General features: G+C 47.3%; 1 protein-coding gene across 7 annotated transcripts in view; it reads right to left on the reverse strand.

Moving 5' to 3' along the window:
- Positions 1-15,000, reverse strand: part of LOC105893030 (A-kinase anchor protein 13) — a 107,944-nt gene that overhangs the window by 53,569 nt on the left and 39,375 nt on the right. For all 7 annotated transcript variants that reach the window (XM_031587089.2, XM_031587090.2, XM_031587088.2 and 4 more), the window contains exons 7-8: positions 13,372-15,000; positions 12,257-12,342 (exon numbers count right to left, since the gene is read on the reverse strand). The exon at positions 13,372-15,000 is cut by the window's right edge and continues 874 nt beyond it. In XM_031587089.2, the coding sequence (XP_031442949.1) occupies positions 12,257-12,342; positions 13,372-15,000 (1,715 nt within the window). The remainder of the gene's footprint in view (positions 1-12,256; positions 12,343-13,371) is intronic.

Consider the following 15,000-nt stretch of genomic DNA (forward strand, 5'->3'; position numbering starts at 1 on the left):
CTCTAGCCCATGGCGTTTACGACAGGTAACGCGACACCCAAACACATGCAGCACACTCACACAGAAGAGCAAAGGGACACCATTAGCTGACTTAACTCTCGTGGGGTTTAACCAAACGGAGCCGAAAACTATTAGTCCTCCTTTGTTGTTGGGAAAATAGATGCGATTTAAAGGTCAATTATTTTATAGCTGGCCAAAGAGCAAACCGTGCGCAACGAGGGAGCACAGAGGGGGGAGGGGGAGGTGGGTAGGAGAGATGGAAAAAGAAGAAAAAAAAGAGAGAGAAAGAAAGAAAGAGAGTGTGGGTGACCTGAGAATAATGAATGTCAGGGGCATTAGTGCAGTCTGTAGTGATTCTATCAGCCCTGCTGTGCTGTGCTGTGCTGTGCTGTGCTGTGCTGTGCTGTGCTGTGCTGTGCTGTGCTGTGCTGTGCTGTGCTGTGCTGTGTTGTGCTACGGTTAGGGTGAGCTCTCCTGGGAACCCCACTCTACTTTCTTGTCCTCTACTGTGCTGTTGTGCTGTGTTGTGCTGTGCAGTGCTGTGCTGTGCTGTGCTGTGCTGTGCCGTGCTGTGCCGTGCCGTGCCGTGCCGTGCCGTGCCGTGCCGTGCCCACAGACAGGTTTCCCCTCCACAGCCTGGCGGGGCTAATCGTGTTTACACCCCTGAGGCTCTCCCAGGAGCCGCCCGCGCTCTTTTAAAGCAATTACACAATGCACAACGCGCCATTGATGCCCGCACTGTGTGTGAGCTCCAGTGTGTGTGTGAGACTGAGAAACACTGCACACTGTTACACAGCACAGAAGCCCCTCCAGCAGCCTCTTGAGAGCTGAGGCAGCACACACACACACACACACACACACACACACACATACACACACACACACACACACACACACACACGCATACAGAGAGAGAAAGAAAATGACACACACACACACACACACATACACACACACATACACAGAGAGAAAATAACATGCATACACACATACAGAGAGACCAAGACACATACACAGAAACACACACACACACCTTGATGCATACAACACGTCTCAAAAGAGGCATAACAATATGCACACATACTATGAATGCCACAAAACATACCTAAAACACACACGCACACAAACACATTTCAAAATAAACACACGCACACAAACATGCGGATTTGCAGTCACAAAAAAAAAAACACAAATCTGCTACTTCGTGAACACACACACACACACACACACACACACACACTGTCACACTTGAACGCACATAGACATCACAATGACTGAACATCTCACACATGAACAGATATAAACACACACATGCTTGAGTGAACAACCACACGCACACAATTTCCACCACAGTGTTCGCAGATATGATGACAAGCCTGCTAATGGAAAATAAACAAATAAATAGGATGATGATGATGAGATTTGCTGACGGTTCACCTCCGATATTATATCAGGCGGAACGCTGCTGACACTATCAGATCACGTCTGAAAATAACTGTGGTACAGGTTTAACCCCCAACCCTGTGTTTCCAAAAACAAGTTATTTTAATTTGTCTTCATTATAATCAGTCTGTGTTAACAGCAGTGTTTGTAGAGACTGAGCTTGTGGATGGTTAGGTTTAGTGAAATATTATACTGCTAATTTACAGAGTAGTACGCCTACACAACAGAGTTTAACAGCAGACTCTGACAAAGTTGGCACATATAAGCGCTTCCAACAGTTAATGCATATGAGCAATTTCAGAGCTTTATGATGTGGATCTACTTTAAGTAAGTGTGTGTGTGTGTGTGTGTGTGTGTGTGTGTGTGTGTGTGTGTGTGTGTGTGTGTGTGTGTGTGTGTGTGTGTGTGAGACTTTATCCCTGCAATATGTCACTTCACTGCCTCTTAACGGCCTGACTTAATGACATTCCCATCATTCATCGCACATTTTTATTTTAGTCTTTACTGGGCGACTGATGATGAAGCAGGAAATGTTCATTCCCACCCAGTCTGTAAGTGTGGTACAGAGATGCCCCAGAGAGCGTGACATCTGTGCCAAGTAAGTGGTCTGTACAGGCAGGGATAACTAAAGGCTAACCAAACAAACTGTGTTAGCATGGTAACTGTATCATTTCCCCCATGCACATGAGAAGGCCCAACAACCACTAGGCTAGAAGTACAACAGAATATAATACACCTTATTGCCCCTTTATTGTTCCATCATGGCAGGAAATTTGTCCATTAATGAACACGAGAAAAAAAACCTCACTCACATGACTTTAACCAGTAGGCTAACCACGATCTTTAGATGTGTTCCCTAAGTTAGCGTCGACCTTAAATGACGACCTAAATGTGCTCCATAGGCGGACTACACTACTGAAGCTGTACTCACCACGATAACTGACCAAAAGGTAACTTTCCTCTTTAGGCTGAATACCGCTAACTAAGCTAACTTTGACAGCCAAGTTAAACTAACATAATAAGCCTGCAAAACTATCTATGCACATCTAGGCTTACGGATCTCTGAAATACGACTACTGCAAATCTACGACACTAATTGTGCTAGCAGCACTAATGTCCCTTCCCTGCTGTTTGGCAGTGTCCACTCTGTGGTTTCCCACAACCCTGCTTGGTTGCCGTCCCACCACCATCAAAACACTGATGCAAGAGCGTGCAAACATTTTGGCCACCCCACCCCCCAGTTTCCCTCCCTCAGCAACCCAGCACTGAACTACTCACAGCTGTCCTCTTTCTTTGCTAAAATCCCTCTCTTTTTGTTAAGCTTGTATTCTCTTCCTTCGTTTCTCATTCTGTTTTTCCTCTTTCTCAATCAAAATTTGTATGTCTCCTTTTTCTGCTTCTCTTTCTTCCTTCAATGCTCTCCCTCTATCATTCTCTCTCCCTCTCTCTCTCCCAATCTGGCAGCTGGGTCACTGTTTGCCCACTCTCTCTCCCCTCTCCCCCTCTCTCTCCCCTCTACCCTCTCCCTCTCTCTCTCCCTCTCTCTCGTCCTCTCTCTCTCCCTCTCTCTCTCTCTCCATCTCTGGCAGCTGGGTCACTGTCTGCCCCCCCCCCCCCCACCCATCTCTCTTCCCTCTCCCTCTCTCTTCCCTCTCCCTCTCCTTCTCTCTCCATCTCTGGCAGCTGGGTCTCTGTCTCGCGGTGCATATTTGTCAGGCCTGAGGATTGGCGCCGAAGGGGATGCCAGCAGGCTCGGTCGGAAGCAGAAATTTGAAAAAAAAAAAAAAATGACTGTACCCAATAAAAGTGCAGTTTGAAAAAAAACATCAGGGAAAAAATATAGCATGCGAGGAGGGGATCTGACCAATCAGAGGGCGAGTTGAATGTCAACCAGGACATCAGGCACATACCCTGAACCTCTCTGGCCCTGATCTGGCTCTTGTCTGGCCCTGTTCTAGGGTGGAACCTGTGGATCTGCTCTGTTCAGAACTGTGTCAGCTGGTATCTTGGCTTCAGGAACAAACCCCTCAACCCCTAATTTTACGACACACACACACACACACACACACACACACACACACACACAACTCAAGTGTTTAAACCAAAGACACTCCTACTAAACTAGCATCACCAGGTCCACAGTCTAATGCCCACTGGCATATCTTTCCTTTTAACCAACATCAATGAAACGTAAACGAATGTGATCACGTAATAAGAGCAGGCCTTGTTCCAGGGCCGATAGTGAGAGCATTTTTAAAGGCTTGTTCATGTTATAGGAGTGTTTATATTGTTGTATTGATTTGCCGGTGGTTGGGCTTCTAGATGGTTTCTAATAGTGGGCTGTTGGGCTGGCAGAGCTGTGGGAAGCTGGGAGCGGAGAGCAAGGCGAGGCGTTGTGTTGTTATGAAGTCACTTGGAGCCGGGCCCATTTCCATCGCTCACAGCAGGCTGCATGCCACGGGAGACCGTTACAGAGGAGCCCAGGCTCCCAGACACACACACTCACACTCACACTCAAACTGTAGATATGCACACACACACACTCACACACACACACACACACACACACAGACACACACACGTTGCAGACACACTACAGGCACACTACACGCACACACACACACATACACTGCAGACAGACACACACACACTCTAACACATGCATGCACATACAATACAAACACACACAACCTGAAAAAACCACACAAACACACTCAATCTGAAAACACATGCATGAAAGCACACACACATATCACATATCTGTGAATATGCTGCAGTACTAATGTGTATGAGAAGGGGGTTGTTGGATAAATTATTTCAGTGCCTGCTTCTCATAGTTCGAGAGAGTGGCAAACATTCAAACACCTATGCAATGGACATACAAAGATAGCACACACGCACACGCACACGCACACGCACACACACACACACACACAGAACTATGAGTGCTCTATAGTGTATGGATCAGAAATGCCTATCCCCAGAAGCCCCCCATGCGTACAGCCTCTGTTCCTCATAGTTGTGGGGAGGGTGGCAGACATTCAAACGCATCCACAGGAATTGCCTGAGCTGAGGGCCTCATTATGGCGGGGCTAGCCCACTTCCTCTCAGAACAGGCCCGCGCCCGAAGGGAACAGAGTTAGAGGCGCACTGACGCTCCAGGGATCAGGGATCAGGCATCAGGCCTCAGACGCTGCAGGGAACAAAGTCACGGAGGCCTGAAGCAGAACACACAGACCTGTTGTTGTTGTCGCTGTGTGTATGTGTGTGTGTGTGTGTGTGTGTGTGTGTGTGTGTGTGTGTGTGTGTGTGTGTGTGTGTGTGTGTGCGTGCATGTGTTAGTGTGCGTGTGTGTGTGAGAGAGAGGACAAGTGACTGTACGTATGTGCCTGTAGTGTGTCTGCAGTGTATGTGTTTGTGTGTGTGTGTGTGTGTGTGTGTGTGTGTGTGTGTGTGTGTGTGTGTATGTGTGTGTGGGTGAGTACTATTGTGAGCTAGAGTGTTGAACACACAATAGCCGTGACATCTGTTAACAATCGAGCCCTGGCTTTAAATGTGCTTTAATTGTCTACCTACCTGGTGGTAAGAAAGCATTTACGTAGCTCCTCAAGCACAATTCCTCCTCCAAACTGAAAACAATGCACAGGTCTACACCCAGACAACCCAGAGGTTGGTTAAAGGACAAGAAATAAAGTATTTGGTGAATATGCAAGCATTGTACAAACCTGTCAGAAAAACACTCTAAATAAGTGCATATCTCACATGGCAATTTTCCTTCTTCATATAATGTTGATGTGTCAAAGTACACACAACCTCCTGTAAACACAACAAAAGATGTGTGTGTGTGTGTGTGTATATATATACACACACACAGAGAACCACGACTGATAAGTCATATTTTAAACTAGGACCTTTCACAAAGCCACAACCTTGACTATCCATTCATTGTACAGTAGCTGTTTCAAATGAGCCACATACCAGCACAAAAATATATCTAATTACTGTATGTGAGCTCTGTTTCTCGTATAGCAACTAAATATACTGCATACAGTATGGAGATATACGTTTCCTGAAAGGGTTTCCCAAGCATGGCCGCAGGGTGAGGAGAGGGGAGAGTTTTCCCAGGATAGGAGTCTGGAAGGGTAGGATTACTCATCCGACTACAAACTCCACCCGAAACCTCTCCAGACTGGCTCCTCCAGAGAGAACAGAGGGGAAGTGTGGAGGAAACAGGAGCAGACAGGAGGACGGAGTAGAAGACAGGAGAACAGAGGAGAAGACAGGAGAAGACAGGAGAACACAGGAGAACAGAGGAGAACACAGGAGAACACAGGAGAGCTCAGGAGAACAGAGGAGAACACAGGAGAGCTCAGGAGAACTCAGGAGAACAGAGGGGAAGACAGGAGAACACAGGAGAACTGTCCGCCATTGATCAACTCCCATCATCACACTTCACACTCACACATACACACGCGCACACCACAGCTAACACCACACACAAATAAATACAGATCTTATTGTCCCTTTCATTGCCATCACCACACTTCACTAACAACTAACACTGCTGACTAATGAACACACACACACACATAACTAGTATGTCTTTTAATGTGTATGTGCACAGTTTCATTCTGAGGTAGGGAAAGAAGAGTGACACATAAAGAAATCTGGAATCTGGAGAGCTCATTGGGCATTTTTACTGCCTGTGAACGCAGCGACGGCAGATGGGAAAGTCGGGATAGTTGTCGTTGAGCGAGTGGTTAGAATAATTACTGCTTTGAATGATAGATCTTTAAAATCACTCAAAGCACTGTAGAGATTTGGTTCTCCTATGAGAAACTGTCGTCCACATGGAAGAGATTTCCTACACAGGCATGCATTGTGTTTGAACTCCTCTTCAATACTATTTCATCTAACGAACCACAGAGTGCAACTACAGAGAGAGAGAGAGAGAGAGAGGGACAGAGTGTCTAAAAGAGAGAGATAGAGAGAGAGAGAGAGAGAGAGAGAGAGAGAGAGAGAGGGAGAGGATCCTACCTTTATCAAAACTACGTCAACAGTCCTTTCCCCTTTAGCGCAGAGGCTATATCTCCTTTTGTGTCGCTCATACATCTTTCCCAAGGCCTGGCTGGCGCGGTTTTCTTCAGAAAGCGCCTAAGTTCCAACATGAAGTCCCCACTAGAAGAAGAAGTGGCCACACTGCTCTCTACTCTCTACTGCTGCTGCTGCCGCGCTTGGAAAAACGAGAGCCTCCTAATCTTTCACATCTGTGTGGAGTCCCTGCCCCTCTCCCTCTCTCTCCTTCTCCCTGCCTCTTTCTCTCCCTCCCTCTCTTTCTCTCTCCTTCTCCCTGCCTATTCCCAGTTACGTCCCCTTCTTTTTCTTCGCCTCCTCCCCCTTCTTTCTTTCTTTCTGCCCCACTCTTCTCCACTAATGCCCTCTCTTCCTCCTCCTTGCTCCTTACATCCCTCTCTATCTCTTCCCTCTCTCTCTCTAACTTTCTCGTTCTTGTTCTACCTCTCTCACACACACTCACAGTCAGTCTCTTCCGTTATTTGTCACCTCCGTGTCTCTCTCTCTCTCTCTGTCTCTCTTTCTCTCTGAGTCTCTCTATCTCCAACACATTCACTCACACACACAAAGACTGCTCAGTGTCCCTGTCATTGCCCCACACACACACACACACACACACACACACACACACACACACACACACACACACACACACACAGACACAGACACAGACACAGACACAGACACAGACGCACACGCACACGCACACGCACACACACACACACACACACACACGCAGACACATGCTGCCACTGATGTGTGAATCACTGCTGTGATCTCAGAGGGGCAGGAAAGTATATGGACTGGAGTTCATTGATAAGGCTGCCTCTGTCTGACTCACAGTTTTCAAAATCTCTGTTTCTACGGAAGCATCCCCATCCCCAAGGCAAAGCCATCCCACCATGCGAGTTCCAGATTTCAGGATTTTGGTTCTGGTAGATAAAACACTGGAAAGGATTGGCAAAGCTTTTTCTATATAGAGGCACTTGGACAGAGTACCAAAGCAGCCTGACCATGTAAGACCCACCATGTAAGAAGCTGAAAAGAGACGGTCTCTTACCTCTACAGCTACCCTAACCTACATCACCCAGAGCGGCGGACCTCCAGTTACGTTAGCACAGAGGCTGACTCAAGATGAGCAACAACCACTTGTGCACAGAGAGGTTTAGACAGCCTGTGAGACATTTTTCTTTTGTCAGCAACTCTCTCTGTGTGTGTGTGTGTGTGTGTTTGTTTGTGTTTGCCAGCTCACCAGCTCAAATAAATAGTAGCAAGTGCTGTCATTTGGAAAGCCAGCTAACGTAAACCAGTGCGTCTTAAACACAGACTGAGTGTATGTGTGTGTGTGTGTGTGTGTGTGTGTGTGCATGTGTGTGTGTGTGTGTGTGTGTGTGTGTGTCCATGTGTGCATGTGTGTACATGTGTGTGTGTGTGGTGTGGGGGAGGGGGGCACCAAACAACAACCCCCCAACTGTGCTGACTAACAGTTGGTTCTCGAGTCATAATATGGGGCTCTTGAAACGGCTGGGCAACAGCTGATCAGTTTCAGGGAGGTCTGCACACCACCAGTAGCCTATCTTTGCAAACACAGCTCAGAAATATCTCTGCATAATTTCACATCATTGCAATTCATATCAATTATATAACTGTGATTTATTTATAACATACACTTATCAGAACGGTACTACACCGATCTATAACGTTCACGTCATTCTTATTCATATAATTGACACCGTCCTGCATTACAATGTAACATCATACTACTGTTTTACAATGGTAAGTATGCTATAGCCTGTGCTGTTCAACTACTCTATAGATCTGTGTTGTTTTAACTGTGAATGTACATAGTTGCTGACGTTTGTTTCCTAATTAAAGAGGACATGTTTAGTGCCTCATAGCATAGCCGGGGGAAAGCAGGCTATACATATCCAATAAACACACAATCCATAAAAAGTCTATCACGTTAAATGCATAGAGCGAAGGGAAAATGTGATCCATGGAAACTTTTCCGTTCTACATTCTCAGCCCAACAGGGGAACTCGAACATTCGAAACCTGGTTCTGTTCAGATGAACACCCCAGCCCTCCTTACCTCTCTACCCCCTCCCTCTCTCTCTCTTTTTCCCTCTCTCCCTCCCTATACCACCCTTTCTCTCTCTCTTTCCCTCCCTATACACCCTCTCTCTCTCCCCCTCTTTCCACCTCCCTATCTGCCCTCTCTTTCCCTCTCACCCCTACTTTCTCCCCTCTCTCTCCCTCTCTCTTTCCCTCTCTCGCCCTCCCTCCCTGTCCGCCCTCTCTTTCCCTCCTTCTCACCCCTGCCCTCCCTCCCTCTCTCCCTCCCTCCCCCTCTCATCCTCCCTGTGAGGGAAGCCCAGTGTTGGGCGTCCCCTCCCTCAGACCTGCCTGACTTTCTTTCCAGCCTATTAAACCCAGGAAAGGACCCGAACCAGCACCAGTACCAGCACCGAGCACAGCGACACACACACACGCTCACACACACACACACACACGCACGCACACACACACACACACACACACACACACACACACACACACACACACACACACACACACACACACACACACACACACACACACACACACACACACACACACACACACACACACACACACACAGACACACACACGCACACGCAGACACACACACACACACACACAGTCATACACACACACACAGACACAGACACACCTACACATGGAAACAGCACCCAGCACAGCACTTCTGAGGCAGCGACGGAGTGGGCTTACCTCACAGATCACTTTCAAAGCCTGTTCTCCCTCTCAGACACACACATGGAAACAGCAGCATGCACACGCACTTGGCAGACCCCTGTGAGTCTCACAGCATGTACACTCCCATTACACACATGCACACACACACACACACACAGGCAAGCGCACATAGGCAGACACACACACACACACATTACAAATGCACCTACATACTTAAAAAACTTTGAATGCAATAAAAACAATCATCACACATACACTACACACACACACACACACATGTGCACGCACACACACACACGTGCACACATGTATTGCGTATTGCCACATGGTTTCCTGTTTCCAGGCTCCTGCCCCTCCCCCTTTGACCTGACCTCTTCCACAGTAAACACTTCCACATTGGCTTCAGGTTCACAGGCTAGCGCTAGTCATGCTCCCATACACAAACACACATACACACACACACACACACACACACACACACGCACACACGCACACACACACACACACACACACACACACACACACACACACACACGCACACACATATGCACACACTTACACACACACTCACACACACACACATACACACACACACACTCACACACATGCACACACACACACAACAGCTTGGTCTGGCCATAATCTAGCCCAGGTCTGGCCTGAGTCTGAGCCTTGTAAGGGCCAGCTCTGCCCCAGAGTGGGTGGCTGTTGCTGCCGTGACAACAGGTCATAGCTGCCGTGACAACGGGTCATAGCATAGCCAAACTACAGGTCAGCCCTCACCCGCTCACTAAACACATTTGAGACCAGCAGGCTGGTGGGAACACAAAACAATGACATGTTTTGCACACCGTACTGCACAATGGGGACTTTGTTGCCTTGGCTCTCACACTTCACTTCAACACTCAACCAACTCCAGTATCAGCCGGCTGGACCATATCAGGTAGTGGACGTGAGAGTTATTTCCTTGAAGAACAGGTCCAATTGATACTTTGGTAAGTGTCAGTACTAGGTAAGAGAACATGAAGTGACACTGTGAATAATTGTTGTCATTTACAGACAGGAATGCCTGAGGTAAATATACATATGGGAGTGTTAAAATAAAAATTTAATTAAATTCAATAAATAATCTCATATAGAAATGTTTAGCCTAGGAGATAATCTCAAATACTATACCTAACAAATACCCTCACTTTAAACTTCTATTTTCACATAATTTAAATGAACAAACACTATCAGCACAGCGTGTATATCTCTGGGTGCACACTGCAAACTCAGCCTTTCCCCACAGAACTTCCACTGAGCTTCGAAAGGCAAACACTCCAAAGTAAACACATCCAACCCTGCTCGCTTGACCATTTCTGTCATTGTGTTCATCCTGTTCCTCATCAGATGCTGTTTACTACCCCGGTGGCAGAGTTTGACGCAGGTCTCTCCACAGCCGTTTCTAAATCAAGACGGTTTAATCAGATTAATTAAGACAGATCAACCCTCTTCCACCCTCCCCCTCCCACAGCTATTCCCTCAAGTGACACAAGGGGGTGTCTGAGACTTCCCTCTAGCCTCCCCGAGAACACATCGCCGCCTTTTGGAAAACACACAGCCGTGTGATTCTGACTAAGTGTCGTGACATTGGTTCTGGGTTAGACGTGTTAAGTCCTCTTACTTGTGTTCCGTTGTGTGTTCGGTGCTGGGTCAGGTCTGCATCAGTGCTATCCTCTTTAAGACTCTTGTGAAGCCCATCACACGCTCACAGAAGTGGCAAAACAACAGCCCGGGTGTCCCGGCCGAGTGTTTTTATATGTGGGCGGCCTCAGATAGCATCGCCCGAGAGTGTCAAGTATGGAAAAGACGCATTTCCTCACAGGAAAATGATACGCCGTTACACTCGGAGTCCCGTGGCCCTTTGTTTCTGATGCATCCTGGGATTAATCAGGGGCTTCCTGACTGTGCACTGGGTGGACGGTTGCACTCGACACACACATGGGCACTTACAGCCTGATATCACCCTTACCTCATCGACCTCGAGGGAAGGAGAGTGACCAAGTCACACTCCATAGAAACAGCCCGCTCAGCTTCTTCACATATCCAACACTCACTTTAACATTCATCAGAACATCTGATAAAGCAAAATCCTTCTCACATGCTTAGGAACAGTAAATCTCTCTCTCTCTCTCTCTCTCTCTCTATGTATATATATTTATATATGTATATCAATATCTATATATCAATATCTATATATATATATATATATATATATATAGATGATATCACCCTTACCTCATATATATATATATATATATATATATATATATATGTTTGTAGTTGAGGTCATTTACATTATATGTTAATTCTTAGGTCAGTTTGTGTTTGTCCTTAAACCACACAAGGCTTCACTTTAACACTGACGAGAAACACAGTCCAGTGAATACTGAAAGTGTCCAAAAAGTGGCTTTGCATAAGGCATTTGTTTAAAGTTATTGTTTCGCAAATAATACATACACCATGAATGGGATTGCGACTCTATAACAGACCTGGATCTAGACGGGTGCGCACCCAGTCCAGAGTTGAATAGCCCAAGACACAACACAGCCAAACTCTTACACCATGACACAATCAGAAGCCACGTGGCAGAAATCACACACTATTCCCACACTATAACACAACCCTAAACAACACAGCAGAAATCTCATACTAGTGTCACAATACCACTCAGAGAGGCCACACAGCAGACATATTCACCATTTTACCACTCCAGTTCAATTTACGTGTTTACACGTCAATTTAGATATGTGCCATTAGGTTTTTTACCGTATTTTAAAGTATGCTTTTGTATGTAACTATTGATATTTCTATTAAATGTTAAAGAAAATGTATTTAATCCATTCCTTTATTTTCTCTGACATTTTATGGGTGACATTTTTGAGGTGTGTCAGTTATACTCTGATGTAACAGTGAGCAGTGAACGATGAGGAAGAACTCACCAGCGACCGATAGCTGTCTGTCTCCAGGCCGAGCTGTATCTCTGCTGTGTAGTCCAATGGCTCTGCTGCTGTTAGCATGTCTACCTCTGTGAGACAACAAGGGACAGATGAGGACCAGCTAGGTGGACAGATTACATCAAACCGATGATGGTGACACACTGATCTTCCATATATATATGAACAATGGTGAAAACATGGAGTGTGTGTCCCTGGACAATTTACACAGTTCAGCTCACAGAATGGAACCTACCGGAAAACAGGGCCCTGTCTTTGAAGCAGTGATGAATTGAAAACATCAGCTTAAATGGTCATTTGTCAGCAATGTTCTAACTCTGGAAATAGCTGTTTGGGGTTATTTTTGATAGCATTAGCTAATCCAGCACAGATAACAATGAGTATTAAAACTCATGGGTGTAGCTAGCCCCGGTTTGTTTTTCAAAGGAAATGGATCACTTTGGGGGGGGGGAGAAGAAACTTCCAGCACTCTTTTCCTGGACATGTGATGACATCATGTGTTGCTAGGCAACCGTTGTCTGTAAACACTGCCGAAACACACCCGGCTCTCGCTGGCCTCCCTCAACACAAAGGCTAATGCAGCAAAGGCTTATGTTTAATGCTGCATTCAAGGCCTAAGCCATTATTTATAACTCCTTAACAGGGTGTGTCTGCTCTCTTGGGGAGAAGATGACAGTCATAAAAGAAACGGTGAAGGCAAAGGCCCTAAAAATAAAAGCCTCTCATTATGCCAATTTGTGACATTGTCAGCTCCAGAGGGTAAGACCTCATATATGTTCTCTGCCATCAAGGGTGTATTTGAGTGTGTGTGTGTGTGTGCGTGGCGCTGGTCAAATGGAATATTATCTTTCCAGTTATATAACAAGGCACAACAGTCATTCATGCAGTGCAGAAGCACTCATATCTGATAGGGTACAAATATGACCTAGCCTCTTATCAAAGTGGAAACATACTTAAGTGGTCGACCTAATCATGTCTTAGCACTAGATGTCTATCATGTCTTAGCACTAGATGTCTATCATGACTACGCACTAGATGTCTATCACTATGTCTAGCACCAAAAAGGCAAATAGCACTACATTGGAGGAGAGATTTCTTACCGTGTTCTGCATCGATGTGACAACCAACTGAAGAGATAGCTTCATCAGTGGAAATGTCCTGCAGTTCAACTGTAGTCACTTCCTCTGGTACTTCCTGTGTCATCTCTATGGGGCTGGGTCCCTCCAGAGCCCGGGTCATTCTGGGACTGGCCAGCAGAGCGACTTCCTCCGTGACCCCTTCACTGACCTCTGCCGTGACCTCTTCATTGACCTGCTGAGGGCTCGAGGCCTTACAGGAAGATTCGGGGGTTGCGTCCTCCCCCTCCCCATCCTCCACCTCCCCCTCTCCCACTGGTGTGTGTGTTCCCTCTGGAACACGCCTGGCAGCCTTCTCCAGACCATCAGGTTCTTCCTCAGAACCCTGCGTAGGAGGAGTGTGTTCCTCCGGTTTTGACTGATGCTCGTCATTGCAGCCGGCTCGTGCGTGTGATGCTCCCTCAGCTGCAGGTTCTACTTCACTGGCAGGCGCAGCGTCAGATGGGGAGACGGCCTCAGTATCCATGACTACCTCAGGGCAGATTGTGTCAGAGGCAATACTGTCTGCTTCTCCAGCAGACGTCACATCAGAAGGATTCTCAGAGGCATCCGCAGCGTCACAAGCTTCAGGCGGAGGATCCTCACACACCTGTGCATCTGATCCCAGCTCTGTGGTCTCCTCCACCTGCTTGGGCTGGCCTCCGGGGATGTACGACCTCCCCTGCTGCTCGCTTTCTGACATGGTGGACGAGTCCTCGTCCAGAGCCTCGAGAGTGTCGTCGCTAGACGCCGGACGAGACTCCTCCGAGTGCGTCAGAGATGCGTCTCTGTATCGCCCCTTCTTCCTGGAGGTCTCCCCAGGCTCAGGGGCGCTGTGGCGGTCTGGAGATGGCGGACACTCTTCTTCCTGTTCCTGGTGCTGTTCCTCTTCCTGTTCTGTGTCTTCTTTTCTCTCAGGTTCACCCTTAGTACAGGGGAGCTCAGCTTTGCATTCTGGGCCGTTTAAGTCCTCGCCTGTGTCTATAGACCTCATAGGCCCTGAGGGGTCTGTCTCAGTGCTGTCATTCAGGTGTGTGTCAGGGGAAGCCTCCAGTGGTTCATCCAATGACGTCACATCCGGGTCCACGGCCGACGAGGGAAGATCACACCCTGAGTCAGACACAGGGGACGTGATGTCACCGTCGTCGACAATCTTGGCTAGTCCATCTGTGTTTTGTTCCCCAGATGACTCAACTTCCTCACTGCATGTAGCCTCAGCACAATCACTAACATGTTCACTGGGTGGTGGAGTCTCTGTCTCAACGCTGCCCTCTAGAGTTTGGGCAGATACTGCAGTCTGCTCCACCTCCACCTCATTCTCAGCACATGTCTCATCAGGGGTGGCCTCCACTTCAGAACTCTGTTCACTGTGTTGTGGGCTTTTTGCCTCCAATGTCAGTTCCTCCTCTTTTAGACCTGGGTCTTCATTGAGAGGACTCAAGTGGGTCGTGGTGTCAAGTACGCCGTCACTACACTCTACAAACAAGGAATTTTCTCCCTCCAGTGAGTTTGATCTGGCATCTACAAACTCCTCATTTTCCTCCTTGCTCTCTTCCTCCTCCTGACCCTCGTCCTCCTTGTCCTCTCCCTCTCCGTCTCTGCCTGTGTCCACAT

This window comes from Clupea harengus, chromosome 20, assembly GCF_900700415.2.
Source record: "Clupea harengus chromosome 20, Ch_v2.0.2, whole genome shotgun sequence".
Classification (NCBI taxonomy): domain Eukaryota; kingdom Metazoa; phylum Chordata; class Actinopteri; order Clupeiformes; family Clupeidae; genus Clupea; species Clupea harengus.